The sequence below is a fragment of the Apostichopus japonicus genome, chromosome 20 (genome assembly GCF_037975245.1).
Source record: "Apostichopus japonicus isolate 1M-3 chromosome 20, ASM3797524v1, whole genome shotgun sequence".
NCBI classification, from domain to species: Eukaryota; Metazoa; Echinodermata; class Holothuroidea; order Aspidochirotida; family Stichopodidae; genus Apostichopus; species Apostichopus japonicus.
In genome coordinates this window covers 10939984-10959074 of record NC_092580.1, presented here as the reverse complement: position 1 = coordinate 10959074, position 19091 = coordinate 10939984, and the positions used below count along the sequence as shown (strand labels likewise).

General features: G+C 39.5%; 1 protein-coding gene across 1 annotated transcript in view; it reads left to right on the top strand.

The window, feature by feature from the left end:
* The first annotated feature begins 13389 nt into the window (after positions 1–13389).
* The window catches only part of LOC139961463 (solute carrier family 23 member 1-like), a 35844-nt gene continuing 30142 nt past the window's right edge, over positions 13390–19091 (top strand). Inside the window, exon 1 of the mRNA XM_071960646.1 lies at positions 13390–13722. Coding sequence (XP_071816747.1) covers positions 13594–13722 — 129 coding nt within the window. The 5' untranslated portion in view covers positions 13390–13593. The remainder of the gene's footprint in view (positions 13723–19091) is intronic.

Sequence of the window (19091 nt, the reverse complement as noted above, 5' to 3'; positions counted from 1 at the left end):
GTCTAAAACAAATAGGAATAAGGTATTTCCCCTCTCCACCCATCAGGGGCGGATGCAGGATTTTTGACAGGGGGGGTCTGACTGGTCCAGCCGCGCCTGATCGAAAGACTATCTAAGCGGAGCGCCACCATCGGTTGGCGCGGAGCGTACCATAAAATTTTTGGCCTTACAAACCCCCCCCCCCCCCAGATGGCCGGAAACGGCACTTCCCGAGTATTCTAAGCTGCACGTACCTAGCCTGAAAATATGGATCTCATGTCTGCAATTTCTCAATTGATGAGAAAAAACAATCTATGAAATATGGTAATACATATCAGATGAGTTGAGATGATACAAAAATCATAATACCTTTAGCCACCAATCCCCCTCCCGTTCCGTCACCACTGTTTGATGCAGGGCCGGATCCAGGATTCTGGAAGGGTGAGGGGTTTGGCCTCCAGTTATCCTAGGGTCTAAGGGGAGTGGGTTTCCCTCTATCCATTGTGAAATTCCTGGATATTTAAGTACAACAGGGAACCCCCTTCAATTTAGCCATTCAAAGCACCTACAAAAACTCACTCGAAATGTATCTGCATCAGTACGAGTTAGCTAGTTTTTTTGATGATCTATTCATGGTAGATTGGAGAGAACAAACGCTGTGGATGTTTCTCAATGAACTTTCGGACCACTTCGTCAGTGTCGATAGGAGTGTTATAATACGTGTTCATGAGAACAAGAGCTGTGAGACGTTCCTTGCCCATTGTTGATCGGAGAACAGTTTTATGCCTTCTCACCGCAGAAAACGAACTCTCATGAAGAATTCGTCGGCGCATCCTATACACTGAGCCTACCGCTCTGCCACCTCACCGCTGAAAACAATTCGAACACCACCTCAATTTTGAAACTTTTCGGTCTGAAAATTGAGATTTTTAGGAATTTTTTGCACGTGTAGCACGCGTGCACACTATAGTTCATTTGACGGAAAAGACACACCTGGCTAACTTGTGAGGATAACCGTCCTTCTGACGTCCTACATGTTTAAAATTGGCGTTTACTTTAATTATTTTTTCTCTCTCTCTTTTATCTCTCTCTCTTTTTTTCCCCCTTTTTTTCCTCTTTTTTTTTGGCCAAGAGCAGGGGGTCCGGACCCCCTGGACCCCCCTGGATCCGCGCCGGCCCATCCCCATCCCGGTTACCATATTGTTTTGGTGAAGCCGTTGGTGATAATGGGTTGCATATCTGATAGTACCCGTAAATATCGAGGGCTCAAATAAAAGTGATCAACTGACAGTTTCTCTTTTGAATAAGTCCATCGGGAGTTTCCAATTCGTTCATTAAATATGAACCGTTGGAAACCAAAAGATAGTTTTAAGGCTCATCTTTATGACATTTATTCAACCAACAAAAAATTACAACAATTACTGAAGGGTAATCAGTGTTATACAGAACTTCCAACATAGTTGACAAGGCGTTAATTTAATAATATGAAAGAAGAAAATTTCGCCTTTAAATGAGGGCGCGCTTGCACAAAACTAATCAGAGCGATTTGGGGCTCTAGGCTGAAACTATTCTTCATGTGGTATACCCCAATTTGAGTCGATGTTATTCGTCTAATTGTTTTTCCTCATACACGCGCGCAGGTCAAGTGCCACCCCAAAAAATACAACATTGATTTAGATATGTTATCAAATATAGGATAGGTTTGTGCTTTGTTGCTGGTATCTTGAAGAACATGTGGTAGGAAAATTGGGTCACTTCCGAGCAAGTTTTAGAACGCTCTAGACCTACAAAGAGCAAAGTTACCGTGGGAAATTTGTTTGTTGTTGAAGATAGCTGTTGGTTCTTATTGCCAAAACTCTGCATGATACAGACAACGGAAGACATCATGAAGGGCTGACTCGTCGGCTATCCAGTGAGGAGTAGCTCTTACCTAGTGAGAATTGCTATAGAAATCACAATGTTTAAGCAATTGAGTGTGTACGCCAATGGGAACATGTAAATGGAATATGTATATATATCTATTCCTTTTCATCGGCATGGAAGTACGATAAGGAAAAATAAAATGTCACAGTTTAAGTCTAAAATGAGCTAAACGAAAAAATCAATTAACACAAGTATACCGAGGTAACCAATATTATAATATAAATTATATTAAGACATATTTTTGCTACAGGTAACCTATATTATAACAACAAATTTCTTTGAAATACATATTTTTGCGAAATTCAAGTAATTTTCTACGGATGCATGTGAGCTCCATTATTTTCATAATTAATTTCTTCAATTTAGCACGAAGATAAGGACAAGATAAACCGGATACACACTGCCCTGCGACTGGTCACGGCCCGACTCAAACTCGACCGTTTTGACCTAGTTTCGTGAAGATCCGCGGTCTTAAAACTGACTTCCCGACACATTAAACTACTACGGTATACTGAATGGCGCATACAACGATTTTTTGCTGTTAGCGACCGGATCTCGTTAAGATCACATTAAAATTTAGAACCACGTATTGGATTATATTTGTTAAGACTGTGCCGTTTTCCAACTACTAGTCCGCTAGGGGGTTATGGCAATATGGATAACGAACAGCCTATCAAAAGTCCCCAACCCGAACAATAACCGGCATGGCTTATAAAACGGGATAGTTCTCTGCAAGTCTTATTTGGTTGTTTCATTTAATAGTCATAGTTAACCCAGCTGGTTGTTATTTAATGACCAATGTGAAATAATTGAAGTTGACATTTTGCATGTATAATGCCAGATGTTCGATAGCTCTTCCTAACCCTTCACGTTGAATGTACTCATTGGTGATTTAAAGATATGCGATAAAGAGACGATGATAAGGAAGAAATCGGGATGAAAAAAGAACTAATTGATACGAGCAGGCTAATTGTTGGTTACGGATTTCACCATGGGTTTCGTCATCATGACATTCGTCACCATGGATACCAACATGATTCACCTACATATCGCTCCTTGCATTTCTCAGAAACTAAATATTTTATCCTTCCTTTCACTATAACATTACTTTCGTATTTAGGGTCACTGCGGTGGTCTGAAATAAGTTCTCGAAGGACGGGTGTAGTGTTCACACTATGGCTCAAAGTTCTCATGGATGCAGTAACTATAATGACTAAATTACGTTCCATTGCTTTACCGTCTGTCGCAAAACAGTTTCTCTCCTAACGAAGCACCCCAGTATATACGCCTCCTCGAGAACAGGTGTGCAGAACCTTATTTCATTTCCCTACGTGTAATGTCTAGGTAGATGGGTTATTACACTTCACCCCACTTCAGAGATGTGACCCTCAAAATTTGTTTTAAGCCATTTTCTGCAAGTCAGCATGTAGGAAATAGGCATTGAACCACACGAAATGTAGAGAAAGATGAGACAAAGTATAAAATAGTGCAGATTTTGGTGTATAGGGTCAAGGACAAAGGTCAATTGAGGTCAAACTATAACTGTGTTAACAAATGCTGTACTTTTTAGCAAAGTTAGGAGGCTAAGAGTAAAGTCAGGAAGGAGATGAGATTTGCAACTCGATGGATTGCCCTCTTGTTTGTCTTGAGGTTGAAACATGAAGGCCTCCCTAGCCATCTCTTTCTCATCTTTCACATCTATATTCAGCCAGGAATAACAGTATCGTACTGGTGTTAGTATTACTTTTGACTTATTCGCACTTCTCTTTGTGTCCTCTGCAGAGGCATTACGTGTATGTATGGCACTAGAGATAGTTCCACATTAGATCGTTCCTATTCTTCAGTGGTGCGTGTCTATGTGTGTCTCCGTGCGCGCGTGTGTGTGTGTTCGGGAGGGTGGGGAGGGGGAGTTGTTGAGTTCTGAATCAAACCATTACACCATTTCACTCTGCAATTTCGGAACAGGCTCGCCAGTAACTATGATCATATGTCCGTCAAAATGGCTAAGATCGGGAAAATCTCGGCAGTCATCTACTCGCACTGCCTGAAATATCTCTCAAATTCCTCTTCGACGCCGTAACTTACAGCGACAGCTGAACTCTTTGTCGCCTTTAAGGGATTCGATTGTTTGTTATTTTTGTCCCGAAGCTGCCAGAATTTGTCAAAAACTTTTGCCAAACTTTGAGTCCACTGAAATATTTGGGATTTAAGAAAAGGCTGGTAATTTTTTTTTTGTCTTGCGACGTTTTTATTTTGTATCAAAATATTCAGGCAAGAGTCGTTGACGATCTCGGGTAAGAATCTGGAACGATTCCGGCTAGAATCGGGAATGATTCGGGCAAGAATCGGGAACGATTCGGAGGATAATCGGGAACGATTTGGGCAAGAATCGGGAGCAATTAGGGCAAGAATCAAATAAAACTTGGGCAAGCGAACGTGTGGTAAACCCCTTTGCAATAATGTTTTCTTTCATTTTGAATTGAATTTCTTGTCTTGATGCTGCCCGAATGTTTGCAACAACTTTTGACCGAATTTTTAGTCATCTGAATTTTGTTTTGGGGCGTTCTGCACCCCTCCCTCCCCCCCCCCCCAACTCGTACGCCTATGCGTGTTGTATGATTCAGTCAAGTTACAAACAACTCAATATCCGAGAGAATGTGTTTCAAAAACACAACAAACACTTTTGATTTCGAGGAGTACGCTATTAGTATAGCCGAATATTGTACTGAGTGTCAGTATGTTTTAATTTAGCGTTAAGTCTTCGTATATTTCAAGATATCTTGGACCCCCCCCCCACCCCAACCACCACCGTGATTCCCGTGCATGAACTCATGAGTAGAGCGCTTTGATCCTTTCATTTCTAGACAGCGCCTCCACACCTCAAATGATATATCAGCTATTACAGTCAATATATATATAGCCATTGCTCGGAGCACTTTCAACTGAGGACAATAAAATCCACTTTAATACTGTTTACTGATATTATAGAAAAGCTCTTAGAAATCAATGCTAACACGAGTCGTTTGATAAGAGAGCCAATATACCAACAACCATCGATGACGCGGAACAGTGGATTGATTTTATTCCGGTTTTTAAAAGGCAATCGGATGCAACATTAACTGATCACGTCAGCACTTATTCTGTCTCACTTAGAACTCAATTCTCATAAAACACTCTCGGATAAGTGCGATTTTCCATTTGATATTGTCACTTCCGACACACTGTGACGTCAAAAGTACGTCACCAAACCGCTATATATATATATATAACCCAATGATAGAGAATATATATATTCATTTGAGGTAATTTCAAGTAAAGAATTGAAATATTTTATTTCGTACGCATTTTCTTGAGTGCTCCTCCAATTTCTGCATGAATATATATATATATATATATATTTATATATATATATATATTTATATATATATATATATATATATATATATATATATATATATATATATATATATATATATATATATTTATATGCAGATATATATGAATTGGCCTACGACATTTGTGCATCAAATTATATTTTATTTCTGTATCTTAACAACAGTGATCATACACGAGTGGGAGACAGTGATACTATATAGAGTAGTGAACCTACAAGATACTATACATGAAACTATATAGAGTAGTGAACCTACAAGATACTATACATGAAAATGAGGTATGGTCTTGTAATCTAAAGAGCTTCATTTGACACTTCAACAGTGCGTGCCGGGAAGGAGTGAAGGAGTGGGTCGACGATAGGGAGAGATAGAGGGGGGGGGGGGAGGGAGGAGACGATATTTTAATTTGGGCGTTTCGTGTTGGGTTGAGGCCACTCAGAGTGGGGGGGGGGCGGGGATGATTAGACCGTACGTTTAAACGCCAAATGTACGGAAAAGAATAAAGTACAAAGCATATACCCTGTATAGAGCTGTATAGAGTTCGATATAACCTGGATGGCACTCACATACAACCGTAGATTTTTTTATTTTTTTTTATTTTTTAAATCGACTTTTTAACAAGAATTTGATTTTGTGGACATTAAAGCCGGTTTACCTGTGAAAGATCGACATTGATATCTATGAGCGAGCCATACAAATGTTGTCCTTTGGTTATCTGCGTCGGCATTCAAGTGGTTAAACGAGAGAAGAATATTTTGGAAATAATGAAGATATACTTCGCATATGTCTATATATAGGTATAGACAATTCATTCGTCAGTATATAAGGTATACACGATCCAGTAAACTTATACTTGTTGCTTGTGTATAAGTTTTCGCACAGCTCAATCAAATTTTGAGGAATACTACAACAGGTGGATCATTTAGACAAAAACAGCGTGATTCTTTATTATATGTTTAGTGTTAGGAAGAAATGCACTGACACGTTAAAGGATCTGAGAGGTGACTGACTATAGGACTTTATATAACCACAACAGTATCGTAGTGTTTGGACTCTATTGGATAAACAAAACCTGAGGACAATAATTATGGAAGATTACGAACCGAACGTGAGTAAATTACCTCTTCTTATTGTTTGGGGTTTATAATAAGAATATCGAAATGTTAATTGTCGTAGCTGTTATAACGTCCCTTCCTTTGGTTATTGTTAAAATATACATATTATTGGACTTGTTGAATTTCTTGAAATCTTAATGTATGTATCAATGTATTCTATTTTAATGCTTCTTTTTAGACCTATATATGTATATGTATTTACATATCTATATCTATATATCTATCTATCTATCTATATCTATATATATATATATATATATATATATATATATATATAAATATATATATATATATATATATATATATATATATATATAAATATATATATATATATATATATATATATATATATATATATATATATATATATATATATATATATATATATATACAGAAACAAGAGAAAAGAAGTTCCCGCAGATCTATACCAACTTACCCCAAAACAGTGATATAAAATGAACGATTCGGATAGGTCTTGTATCCTTGTTACTAAATGGTACGTGGTCTAAGAGTACTTTACCAGAACTTAGCCAATGCAATTAGTCACAATACGACAACACAATGAAGGCAAAAACCAAGAATGCAGAAGAAAAGAAATACTTAACGAATACAAAACGAATACAACCAAGCATCTTAAGCGTCTGGGTTTGCATGGCAATGGCATCAATTATATAGTGCAATGAAATATGATGGGTGAAGGGGAACGGAAGAGGGTGGAGTGGGTGCATGGTTGGCATAAAAGGAGTCGTGGATGGGGGCTTTAATGATGTCAAATTTGTAGCCTCTGTTTCTTCACCATTTTTCTTACCATCACGAATTTCAAACCGCCGTTCAGCTAAATATAATTGCAAAACTATAGTGCATTACGGAATATAGGCCTGTTGTAAGCACCACTTTTACTGGCGGTGCGGATCATCAACTTAATCATCGCTAAACCGTGAAATGAGTTCAAGGTTTAACCGGCTACTAAGTGTTATATATACACTTTTGGTACGTTGACGAACATGAATCGAATAGATTACAGATGAAGAGAAAGAAAAGAAAAGATAGTAAGCGGAAAGTAAATGAATGAACTCTCTTGTCAGAGATCCTATATGAAAACACGCGCCCATTTTAATCTTCATAAACCCTCATACTCTTCGTTGATTCTATTTTGTATTGTACTTATTGTATATGAATGCATGGATGCATGAATTGTATTAACCCGACGTCAAGATATTCGCTGACCCTCTACAATAGTTGTCAATATGCATGCAAGTATTATTGTGCACAAGAAATACATCTCTTCGATCATGGTACTGTTTATATGCGTGGACTGAAAGAGCGATATCCGATTGTGAATATTATATCGACCAGAATGCTGCAAAAATTCCTCTACCCAACGCAAAATAATCAGTTTTAAACTCCGCAAAATAGCGTCATATACACCCACTAATGGTATGTAAGGATGGTGCGCGCCGAAAGGAGGATGTGTGAGGCCGGGGGGGGGGGGGGGTTAGGGTATTGATCCACGCCTTTGTAGAGGACATGCACAGAAAAAGTCAAAGGGGAAGAATTATATATACCCAAATTGTTACGGTACACTTATTCCGGTCAAGGCTAACAACGGTCAAAACAGTTTGCTATATAAAGAGACGTTACAAAGTGTATACATTTTGATATGACTGAACATGTGGTATTTTGTTATAATCTAGACGAAATTTGGTAACTTTGTTTGCCTAAATTATGCAATACACAGTTGGATTTCCTTCCACCTCCCTTGGAGCCAGGCATGTCGTGGCCGGGAATACTGGTTATGACAGATAATCAGAGATATGGTCAGAAAGTAGTACGGACACCTGTTGCCGACCAAGCTTCACAATTGATCGATTCAATGCATGCTGAGAATTCATTTATACATTCTAAACTCTCACAGAAAAAAATGTGGCAAGGGAATTACATTTCACAACAGAAAAAGGCAAGAATTTAGGCACGAGTTAATGTTAGGGTCGTGTATTGCTTCCGTTATATAAAGGGTATAGGGATGTCAGCGGCGTAAATATATATAAATACTAAACTTTGGCTCACCCCATGCAGGGAATGTTGAACAGTTGCTATTCCGCTATACCGGGCTCGACATACAGCTGTTCTCCATTATTTCAATTTCAGTCAGTTTTAGTCACACAAAATATATATCTGCAGGTCACAGTTGGACATAGAAAAAGAAAGATTAATGATGACTTACAAAGGTCACCCTGCAGGGAGACGTGATTACTATGCAACATATGTGTACTTTTACGGTCATCGAAGACTTTTTTTTTAATTGAACTTGACCTAAACAGCTTTGCTCGTTTGACCAGGTCTACGGAGGATTATCCAAAACAATTAATGGCAGACTATTTTATTGTAGTGCGCATGCGCGCTACATATTGGAATTACTAGCTCGCTTCATCATCTACATGGCTGGCTGGCGAATGCCAACTGAACATACACTCTTCATACCAATCTCAAATTCACAGGTTGGCTACGCGGCAAAAAATCAAGACCCAGATTTGCAAAGAATAATTGTGGCGGCGAACAGTTAATTCTGCACACGTAAAGAAAACAGGTCTCCTTGAGTACCACCCTTCTTCAAAATAATACGTAAAATTCTCTACTTTAGTTCGTTATTCTCGAATTAAACAAGACAAGTAACATTTGAACGCATTTGAGTTAACAACATCCTGCAAAAAAAGTTGCAAGAAACAAATGTTACTAATTTACCCGCAAGGACGGCGTAATCTGTACTAATTCAGCCCTTGCAACATAGCCACTTGTAACGTTATTAATGTAGTGCGCCTTGCCCGTAATGGCATGGCATTTATATACTACACAGTTATGATGACTTAATGATGAATTAATGATGACTTACAAAGGTCACCCGGGGAGACGTGATTTCTAAGCAACATGTGTACTTATACGATCGTCGAAGTCTTATTTTTATTATTGAACTTGACTGAAACAAGCTTTGCCCTTGTTTGGTCCACGGCGATTTGACCAAATCTACAGAGGATTATCCAAAACAATTATATGACCATATGACAGGTGTCTTATTTATTGTAGTGCGGCCTATTTTATAGAAAAATGGCAGGCTAGTTTTAGGGAAGATCCTGCTAGGATCGAAACGTCAGGCCCTCTTACTTTTACACACACACAGTTATGTAGTTATAGTTTCCACAGGTAGCTGCTCCGTATGCGTATATGGTTGGCCGTGTATATGCCATACATTGCGTATTTTGGATGATGATAAACCAGGGCCAGGAAATCGACCAAGCAGTTTTTAATAGACAGGGTGTTACATTTGTGCAATGATAGACTATAGGCCTTCATTGTATTCGTTAGATAAATCGTCCATAAGGCCTTCGGTGTAACCACCGTGTGTTCGTAAAATTTCGCTAACTAGGCGACGATACAGTATAACGTTAACATGTTGTTCAATTTGACCAATCGGAGTGTCCAAGGACTCTGTGTATTCTCTGTCACGTCCGAAACAGGCGCGATTCGTGATTGACAGCTTTGTCTGATTGTTCTGATGGTTGTAGTCATCATTTCTTCGTTAATATTACAGGCGCATGCTATAGCTAGAGTGGTTTAATAAACATTACACAATTAGCCTAGCTTTGGTGTACGATAAAGGACCAAACGCCGAACTGGCTAATTTGTGACCGAAATAACTTCAAAAGGGTTGCAGCAACAAAGAATCCATTGATACTCAACAACTAACTTTGACCTTCACCGTGCACTGCAACGACACGAGTTTTCATACAAATACAGTTGTTCTATAGTTGTACCGTACCGTAAGTGTTTGTTCTCTGTTTCAGGAACGTTATATACCGTAATCAGTGGCGGCGGAACCGGGGGGGCTTGGGGGGGCTCAGCCCCCCCAATAAAAAAGTTGAGGGGGCAAATGCTTGATTAGCCCCCCCAATATTTACCAAGGCTCCGAAACGTACATCTGCCCATTTTTCAATGCATACTTGTCGATCTGTCCGATGCACACGTATACTCTATAGGTGTAATAATTTTAGTAATTGCTGGGGACCCTCGGCCCGTCCCTTGGCTATAGACCACATTGTCATCCCAACCGCGTCTTCACGACCCGTGAAAAGTAGAAGCAGTGAGTGTGAGTACCGGTAAGCGTAACACAACTTCGTATTAGGCCAATGACTTGCCTCATTTCAGCCAGTTCTCCAACATCCCCTTACTTAGTGGCGGATCGAGCGTCCATATATACAGTCAGGGGCGGATGCCCCCCCCCCCCCGACGGACTCAAATGGACTGCTGGCGCCCTTTTCAGCTTTTCACTACTTTTTACTTATTCGCGATTTTTGACTATTTTATTGCGCTCTCATATACCTATTGACATTTGTCATATTCTGTCGGTGTATTTTCCGACAAAATGGCGACGACACCTATTTATTCTCCGTTTATCTGCAAATTAGCAAGGCCCCGGAAAGGGTCATTTCCTGCAATCTCGGGAGTATCTTTACTCAAAAATTTTCTGTACGCTCCGCGCCAACCTGTGGTGGCGCTCCGCTTAGATAGTGTCGAAAGCGTCCCTACAGACCATTCTTGCCCCCCCCGACCAATACCCCTAGCCCCGCCACTGCCCTTACTACACTCAAAAACGTATTTGCGAGTACACTACGAGTAATAGCTACTCTCTTAAAACACCATCGAATATACAAATTACAATGTTTTTACAGACTTTACGTGCAATCTGAGAAATTGCAGGCTTGAGACCCATATTTTAGGGCCAGGTATTCGCAGCATAAAACACTCGGGAAGTGCCGTTTCCGGCCATCTGGGGGTTTGAAAAAAACCCCAAATTTTCTTGTACGCTCCGCGCCAACCGATGGTGGCGCTCCGCTTAGATAGTCTCCACACATTAGCCCCCCCAATAATATTTCCGTTCCGCCGCGCCTGACCGTAATTATCATTAAAATAAATAATTTGTATTAACAAGTCAAAAATAATTTTAAGAAATTACAATTCGTTATGATGTATTAATATTTTGAGTAATTGCATGTTGAAAATTCTTCATTTGTGGTATTTCAATATAACGAAGAACTTTTTCATAACAGCAAAATAATAATTCGTACTAACAATTTTGGGAAAATTGCAACTCGTCATCACGAATTAATAATCATAAATTATTTTAGGTGGCATTAATGGGCTTAATTGTACGTCGGCTCAACATGCACAAATCTTTCTCAAAGATTGAGAACCGATACTGAATGAAATGGGTCAAAACAACCTAGTATTAGGGTCAGGTCTAGTATGAAGGATTGGCCGCAGGCTGAGGAATACCAGCACCGTACTCATACACTCATCATACTAACGTTAATTATACTTTACTCAACTTTTTAAGCCACACAAACACTCCTTACTTATACTATAATTACTTGTCTTGTATTGCGAAAGATCCATCTTTTTTTCCAGAAGCCTAAAGAAGCACGCCTTCTTTTAACAGTTGATTCACTGCAATCAAGCAAATCTACCATTCTTTTGTTGCTGAAACCGATTTCACAAATTCCTCGAGTTGTATATCATCGTGTTCATCGATTTTAATTTGTAATTGAAAATTCAATGAACGAGTACGAGTGTCGAGTGCGAGCGGTCGACGCAACTCGACTCTGTGATTGAAAAGTTCACGTCCGCCCGCCCCACGATATAGTATACAAGTTTGGCTGTCACTCAAATGGGATGACCATCTCTGAGTGAACGATCTCTGAATGGACGATTTCTGAATCACGACCATTTCTAAGTCGCGACGGTTTCTAAGTCAAGACCGTTTCCGAATGGACGGTTCCCGAAAGGTTGGCTGTGTTTGCGCGGCAATCTCTGAGTAGACGGTCTGTGTATCAACGACCATCTCTAAGTGGACGGCGTCCTCACGTTAAACGGCGATTTCTGAGTGGACGCGGCTGCTTGCATTTGAACGGCGATATCTGAGTGAACGGCAGGCGCGTAGCCAGGAATTTGCCAAGGGAAGGGCGAAACTGTAGATTTGGCATTGCAAACTATCTAAGCGTAGCGCCACCATGATTGGGGCGAAGCGTACAAGAAAATTTTGGCTAAGAATGCCTCCCAGATCGCTGGAAACGGCACTTCCTAGGCCTTGTAAGTTGCATCTTAGCATTTTCTCTTTTGAAAATACTAGCGATATCATAAAAACATTAAAAAAATATAAAAAATATGCTCAAGGGGGGGGGGGCGGCTGCCCCCTTCGCCCCCCCCCTTGGCTACGCGCCTGGTGAACGGCCATCTCAGAGTGGACGGCCATCTCAGAGTGGACGGCGCCTCACGTTGACCCTTTTCGCGTTCCATAGTCATCAGCTATCATATACATGTCTCCTTGGCGTGTTGGGAAGTGACGAATTTAGGGTCAATTAATTAGCAAAAAATTGTGGCATTACACTTTTACTGGTGGTAACAAATTGCGAAGAAGATCTTTTAACTTTCTTTTAATTCGTTAAATTGCCATGCTTGTAGAAATATCGTAGTAACTTCACATTAATGTTTACCTGGCCTACCGAGGATTCCATGCTAAATGTTATGAATGAAACCAAGAGCTGCTGTTATTGGTCACTTGTTACGTCTGCTTTTGCGGTGGTAATCAAACTGTTACTACTGCAGCATGCATGCACCGGTCATGCATCATTCATTATTTCGAAAGCAGGTCGCAGGTCGGCCTACACGACTTGCTAATAGGTGTTACAATAAAAAAATACGTATTTGTATATAGATGATATACGTCAAATCTCAAATTTACTAACATATATTTTTGCAATAAAATATGTAGATAAAATAGTTGTCGATAATGGATATCAATCCCGTGAAAGTAGTATTGAAAATATATTATCTAGCCTGCAGAAATGTCATTTCTCATCACCGTGTGAATGGTCCAGCCTACTTAGCGCGAAACACACATGGCGGGTAACGAGTACGAGTGTGTGTACAAGAAATAAACAATAATGATAGTATAAAATCGACCGTGTATGTGAAAAAGTGGTGTGAAATTTGGGTATAACCCTATGCTCTAAAAAACAGGCTTTTCGTCGACTTCTTCAAGTTACATTCGAGTTAGTTCTCATCACCGGTTCGAGGTTATCGCATTTTTACGACAATCGTTGGAAAGTATTAGATTTGTTGTACAGAAAATGGCCCAATCTAGCGATCTCGGCTACGAACATAATCGCAACCATGTTGATACTCCAATGGTACCGTACAAAGCAGCGGATTCTTCAAATACAACATGGGTTGTTGAAAGAACCGATATGTCACCAATGGTAAGACTAAGAATATAGATAATGGAGAAAATACGATCAGGGCTACCGCCACTGGTTATAATATTGCGTACTTTTAGATATTGGGTTGATTATATTTGGCTGTGTCTCTTTTTATTACGTGTAGGCTTCGTTTACTTTTACTATTTCCTTATTTGCGCACGTGCTTTTACATACTAAATTAGGTAGGCTAGTGTTAGTACCATAGCAAATATGCTTGCAAAACCACCCGATTTGGTGTTATATACAATGAGTATGGGCAATCCTTTGTTTAAGCGGCCTAAATTATTTCCCAAAATTTGTATGGGCCTAAAACCTAGTACACCGGGGTCCATATTATGTACATGTATATTTTGGCGGCCTAAATTATTCCTAGTCAAAACCTACTACATTTTAGGGGTCTAAAATATTTATACATGTAACAGCCTGTGATGCATATTTTAGTGACTACTCGCAGTACAGGGGCATATACACAGGGCTAGGGGTGTGGGGTGGATGGTATTAATCTTGCTATCTTGCAACTAATTTGAATTTCAATTAGAGTTTCAACACTCCAATCCAGTGGCAAATTTAGTGGGGGGTTCGGACCCCTCCCCCAGGTTACCTTCTCCTAGATAACCATTCCCATGTAATATCTCTGTTTTTGCCAAGAAAAAAGGATGCGAGAAAGCCACTAGTTTAATTGGGGAAACGTACCAATATTACACCATTTTGCATCTGGATACCTGTAAATTGCATTTTTTTGCCAAACGGGAGGGGTCACCCCTCCCCTTAAACCACTCCTAAAGGTTATGCACTGTCAACGATACTGCATTTTTCATGAAATATAGGGCTGCGCGCTTGGCTGATGCATCAGTCAACCCCTCTCCCCTCAGAATCCTGGAGAATGGCTTGAACGCCACTGACGGGGAGGGGGGGGGAGCGGTTGACAGAACGGTGTTCACGCCATTTCGAGCCATATTCCACAAAAAAGCTCTTTCTACGAACTGTCCTGCCACTCTAACTTGTCTCCAATAATATAAAGCACTAAAACATGATTACACATTATAATAATTTAGGCCCCTAAAATGTAGTAGGTTTTGATTGTGAAATAATTTAGACTGCTAAAACATAGGATTGCCCAACTATGCAGCATTTGAAACAACATGTTGCAGCTCTGTTGGTTTCTCCAAAAAGTCATCTAACAGTGGTAGGCCTGATGTTTTAATTGGTACTTTACACATTCTTCAATGCGTTTTGTAAACTGCCGCTATACTAGATAATTACATTTGTTTATTGGTGTCTTTTCTTGATGGATGACCAAGTCATCAAAAGAACGTACGCAGGTAACCCTTCCAGTTTTGGATGAAACAACAAGTACAAGAGTATACACGCTGTAGCTACGTTGTGCACATACATTGTAATTTGTTAACCAATATAGTTAGTTTCGTACTCCATGCATTGAACTTACAGCAATATGGGCCTCTTTATTTTCCAGGCTACCAGTACTTCAAATAACTTTTTCGTTTGTCAATCTCAAGTATTTTACTTTTTGTTTTTTTGCTTTTCGAGTTTGATCTCTTCCCACATTTCCCCGAATGTGCATGTATATCAACCAAATGGAGCGATGGAATGTTGATTGGCAAACAAAGATGAAGGCAGTCTGACAAAATTATCAAATTGTGATATTGGAAATCATCACCAAAATGACTATCAGCAGTTAACTTTCACCGTAACTGTGATTTGCTCCACACATAAAAAAGTACAAGTGTACAGCTGTACAAAGCATTTTGGGATACCTTAGACTTTGAGGTATCTATGAATGAGCATCACCAATTATTTTCACATCCAAACAATGATGTTCTCCAAATTAAGTGCTTCTTGTTTCACCCAAGATTTTCTAAAATGCCTTAAAATCACCTTCAGTCCTCAAGATTTTTAGACCATCAGTATAGTTTATTGCGTCCTCTTCAGCATGCAACCATCAAAATTCAAAAAGAATGATGATGAATCGGAAAATGCCCAAAAATTAAAATACAGTCGGTCACTTAAAGGTATTGTCCAGCAAGGGTTACCCTTTCAGGCGGACTTGCACTACTCATTGTGGTCCGATACCTTTACTGTGGTCCGATACCTATACTGTAGCACTAGGCATTCCAGACTTCAGTTGACTACAACAACAAATCCTAAAGGATCAGGAAAATCCATCACAAAAGTGGAAGAAACCTTCTGTTTGAGGTTGTGATCGATAGACTTCTGTAGTTAGATGGGAAAGTGCAGAAGTAGAGTCAAACAGGTACAACACTGTAACTACAGTTGCTTGTGCAATGAACACATGCAGGGAGTTTCGAAATATCTGTATCACGTTCTGTTCTAGATGGTGATCAACAAAGACAGTGCTAAAATTTGACTTACTGTATTCCTATACTTTAAGTTTAGGTAACTAATTGTAGATGGCAGAGTGCTGTAGTAGCATTGAGACAGATAAGTTTTTTTTGGGGGGGCTAATAAGTTCCCAAGCTAGGGAGATTTTAAGTTCCATGATACCGATATAATGTCCAGCAATCCTGTCTCCGTGATTATTTCCTGGACTGTAATGAAGATATAACAGAGCAGATTGTGATAACGTGTGTGTTCCATAGAGCCTTGAGTTACGATGGGACTAGGGGGGGGTTCCCGTCATTATCATTCCCCCTGGTACATAGTCAAGATGGGAGGAACAGATTGTGATTACATGTGTCTTCACATGTAGAGTTTAGTTTATACGATCCGGTACTGTGTGCTTGGGATCATGATTCATTCTCTGGTCCCCTAACCAAAGGTCTGGCGAGGGGGGGTGGCCGGGGGGCTCTGATCATTATTATTCCCTTTGTACTGTACATAGTCAAGATGGGCGGAACAGATTGTGATTATGTGTGTCTTCACATGTAGAGTTTTGTTTATACAATCCTACTGTGTGCTTGTGATCATGATCCATTCTCTGGTCCCCTCACCGAAGGTCTGGAGGGCAGATTGCGATTACGTGTGTGTCCACACGGATAGTTTGGTTATGATCTGACTGGGGGAGGGCTGGGCAGGGGGTGGGGGTTGTGATCATGATCATTCCCTGGTCAGTTTTCAAGGTGAGAGGAGCAGATTGGGATTACCTGTGTAGACTGTGTTTACTACAGCGTGCACAAACTGTTGAGGGGTCAATTACGATCACCCTGTGCAAACTCATAATCAGATCTGACCTGAAGACGATCTGATCGCCATCCGATCACAGGCAGGACGTCCCACAGGAACACAGTTATCACTGTCGTCAGTATCACTGCTTTGTGGGTCTCCACGGTTTAATCCATCACAATGTCAGTTCCATGTAACCTCCAATGAAGTAGGAGGAAGAAGAGGCTTTCATAACCCTCGCAATTCTGCTGCTGTGAAGAGAAAGTCTGCTGCCCTCTCTCCAGATCATACCAAGTGGTCCTGAAGTTATGACACGTTTTGAGAGTCAGTGTGTGCCAGGCTGTGCATACATTATTATTCAATGTTTGCTCGACTGAGTCGTTGTTCATCTTTTGGTATTTACTCGTTTCTTGGAGTGGCGCTATATAAACCTACATGATTATCGTTATTATTGTTTACTTCGTGTGTTGGGGCAAAGTGAAAGAGTCTCTAAAAGTACTAGGTTGTGTGTGATTCCTGGCCATAGTACTCAAGAGTTGAAGACCAAAGTCATATGCAAATACACTGTATATCATCTATGCACTACTGTAGTATTATGTAGTATGCTTCATGTACATGCTACTGTATTGCTTTCTATTTGGGTACTGTAGTATGCTTAAATTTAATCTTTTACAGGTTATTTGCCCTTTCATATTTTCTTTTTTGAGAATTTTTTAAATTAATTTTTTTATATAATTATCTTTTAATACAGTCAGGGGTGATAATTAAGGTCTCCAGGACCAGTCACAGTTCATGGTCATTTTGGAGATATCAGGAGCTATGTGAAGAGAAAACAGGCCAACAGGGGGACCATATGGCACCTCCTGCTCTAGTTACACTCCTTTGACCTTGTATACACAACAACTATTTATGATGAAGCGTGGCACAATTGCATGCATGATTAAATTATTGGGGGTTTTGGGGTTAATATCAATTCTGTTTGAATAATTGCATAGTTACAGGGCAGAGCACTTCTTTGTGGTATTGTACTGTACACTGTGTACTGTATACACTATAGTTCTAATAGAAAGAGACTAATTAATGCAAGGCTTAATATTGCTAATTAATTGGATACATAGTTTAGTTGGTTACTATAGATACTATCGATACATGCTGGTACTGTGGACGTCATGTCTAGTCGTACTTCCATCAGAGCCGTGCTTCCAAGAGAAGGAAAACCCAAATATTTAATCATTCTTCTTTTTTTTCTTCTTTTTTTTTAATCAAGCCTGAAATCAATTTAAAAGGAAATAATGAACACTTTGAAAGCTTTTATTTTAAACATGACATGGTTTAATCAAGTATATATACAGTGAAAATAACGACTGTGCCAGGTCGAGAGGTCAACATTAACAAACAGGTCTCTGTCACCAAAATGAAATTGTAACTGAGCACAACTAATTGTGTCACTTATTATGATGTAATAATCTTACACAAAAATACATCAATTGGCCAAAAAGTGTAATATAGTTAACGTAGTGTGTGTATGTTTAGGCCAACGAAAACATCACAGTTCAAGTTGATTACTTCCAGACTCCAGTGAAGATATGCAGACCACAAAGTACATTGAATACTTTTCCGGAGCGAATCTTGTGGTAAATGGAATATGATAAATTAGTAAATTGTAAAGTAAATGAGATTTATCTAGCTTCTTGTTACAACCTTTGGCATCTGGAGTGCCTTGCTAACACTGTTTTGTAATAAAGGAGACATTTTAATTTTGCAATTATCCTTAATTTTGTAATTAAAAAACATTGATTTTGTTAAATCCTTAATTTTGTAATTAAGGAGACAACCATACTGCTCTTCCATGCATAGAGAAAGAGAGCAACATTGTGCTTACAATAAGGTCTAAAAAAAAAAATATGCGGTTGACAGTTTATTAAAAAAAAAAAAAAAATTAATCGCCACTCCTGGTTCCTTTATATCAGAAGGAATTCTAAATGTGACATTGCTGGAGATTTTGGTCATTTTGGAGTTTGAAGATTTCTTCTTAATTTATGGTTCATCTGCAAATGAAGCTGAAATGACCACTGTTATCACTTACTGATACCTTGCTGAATGTGGAAGGAATCTGTATGGGATGGTGATGGCGTGCAACGAGGTAAATGAATCTGGAGGATTCATGTCAATTGGGTGCGCGCGTACCATGTATGGAGGGTCATGTGATGTGTTCCATGGTGGTACTA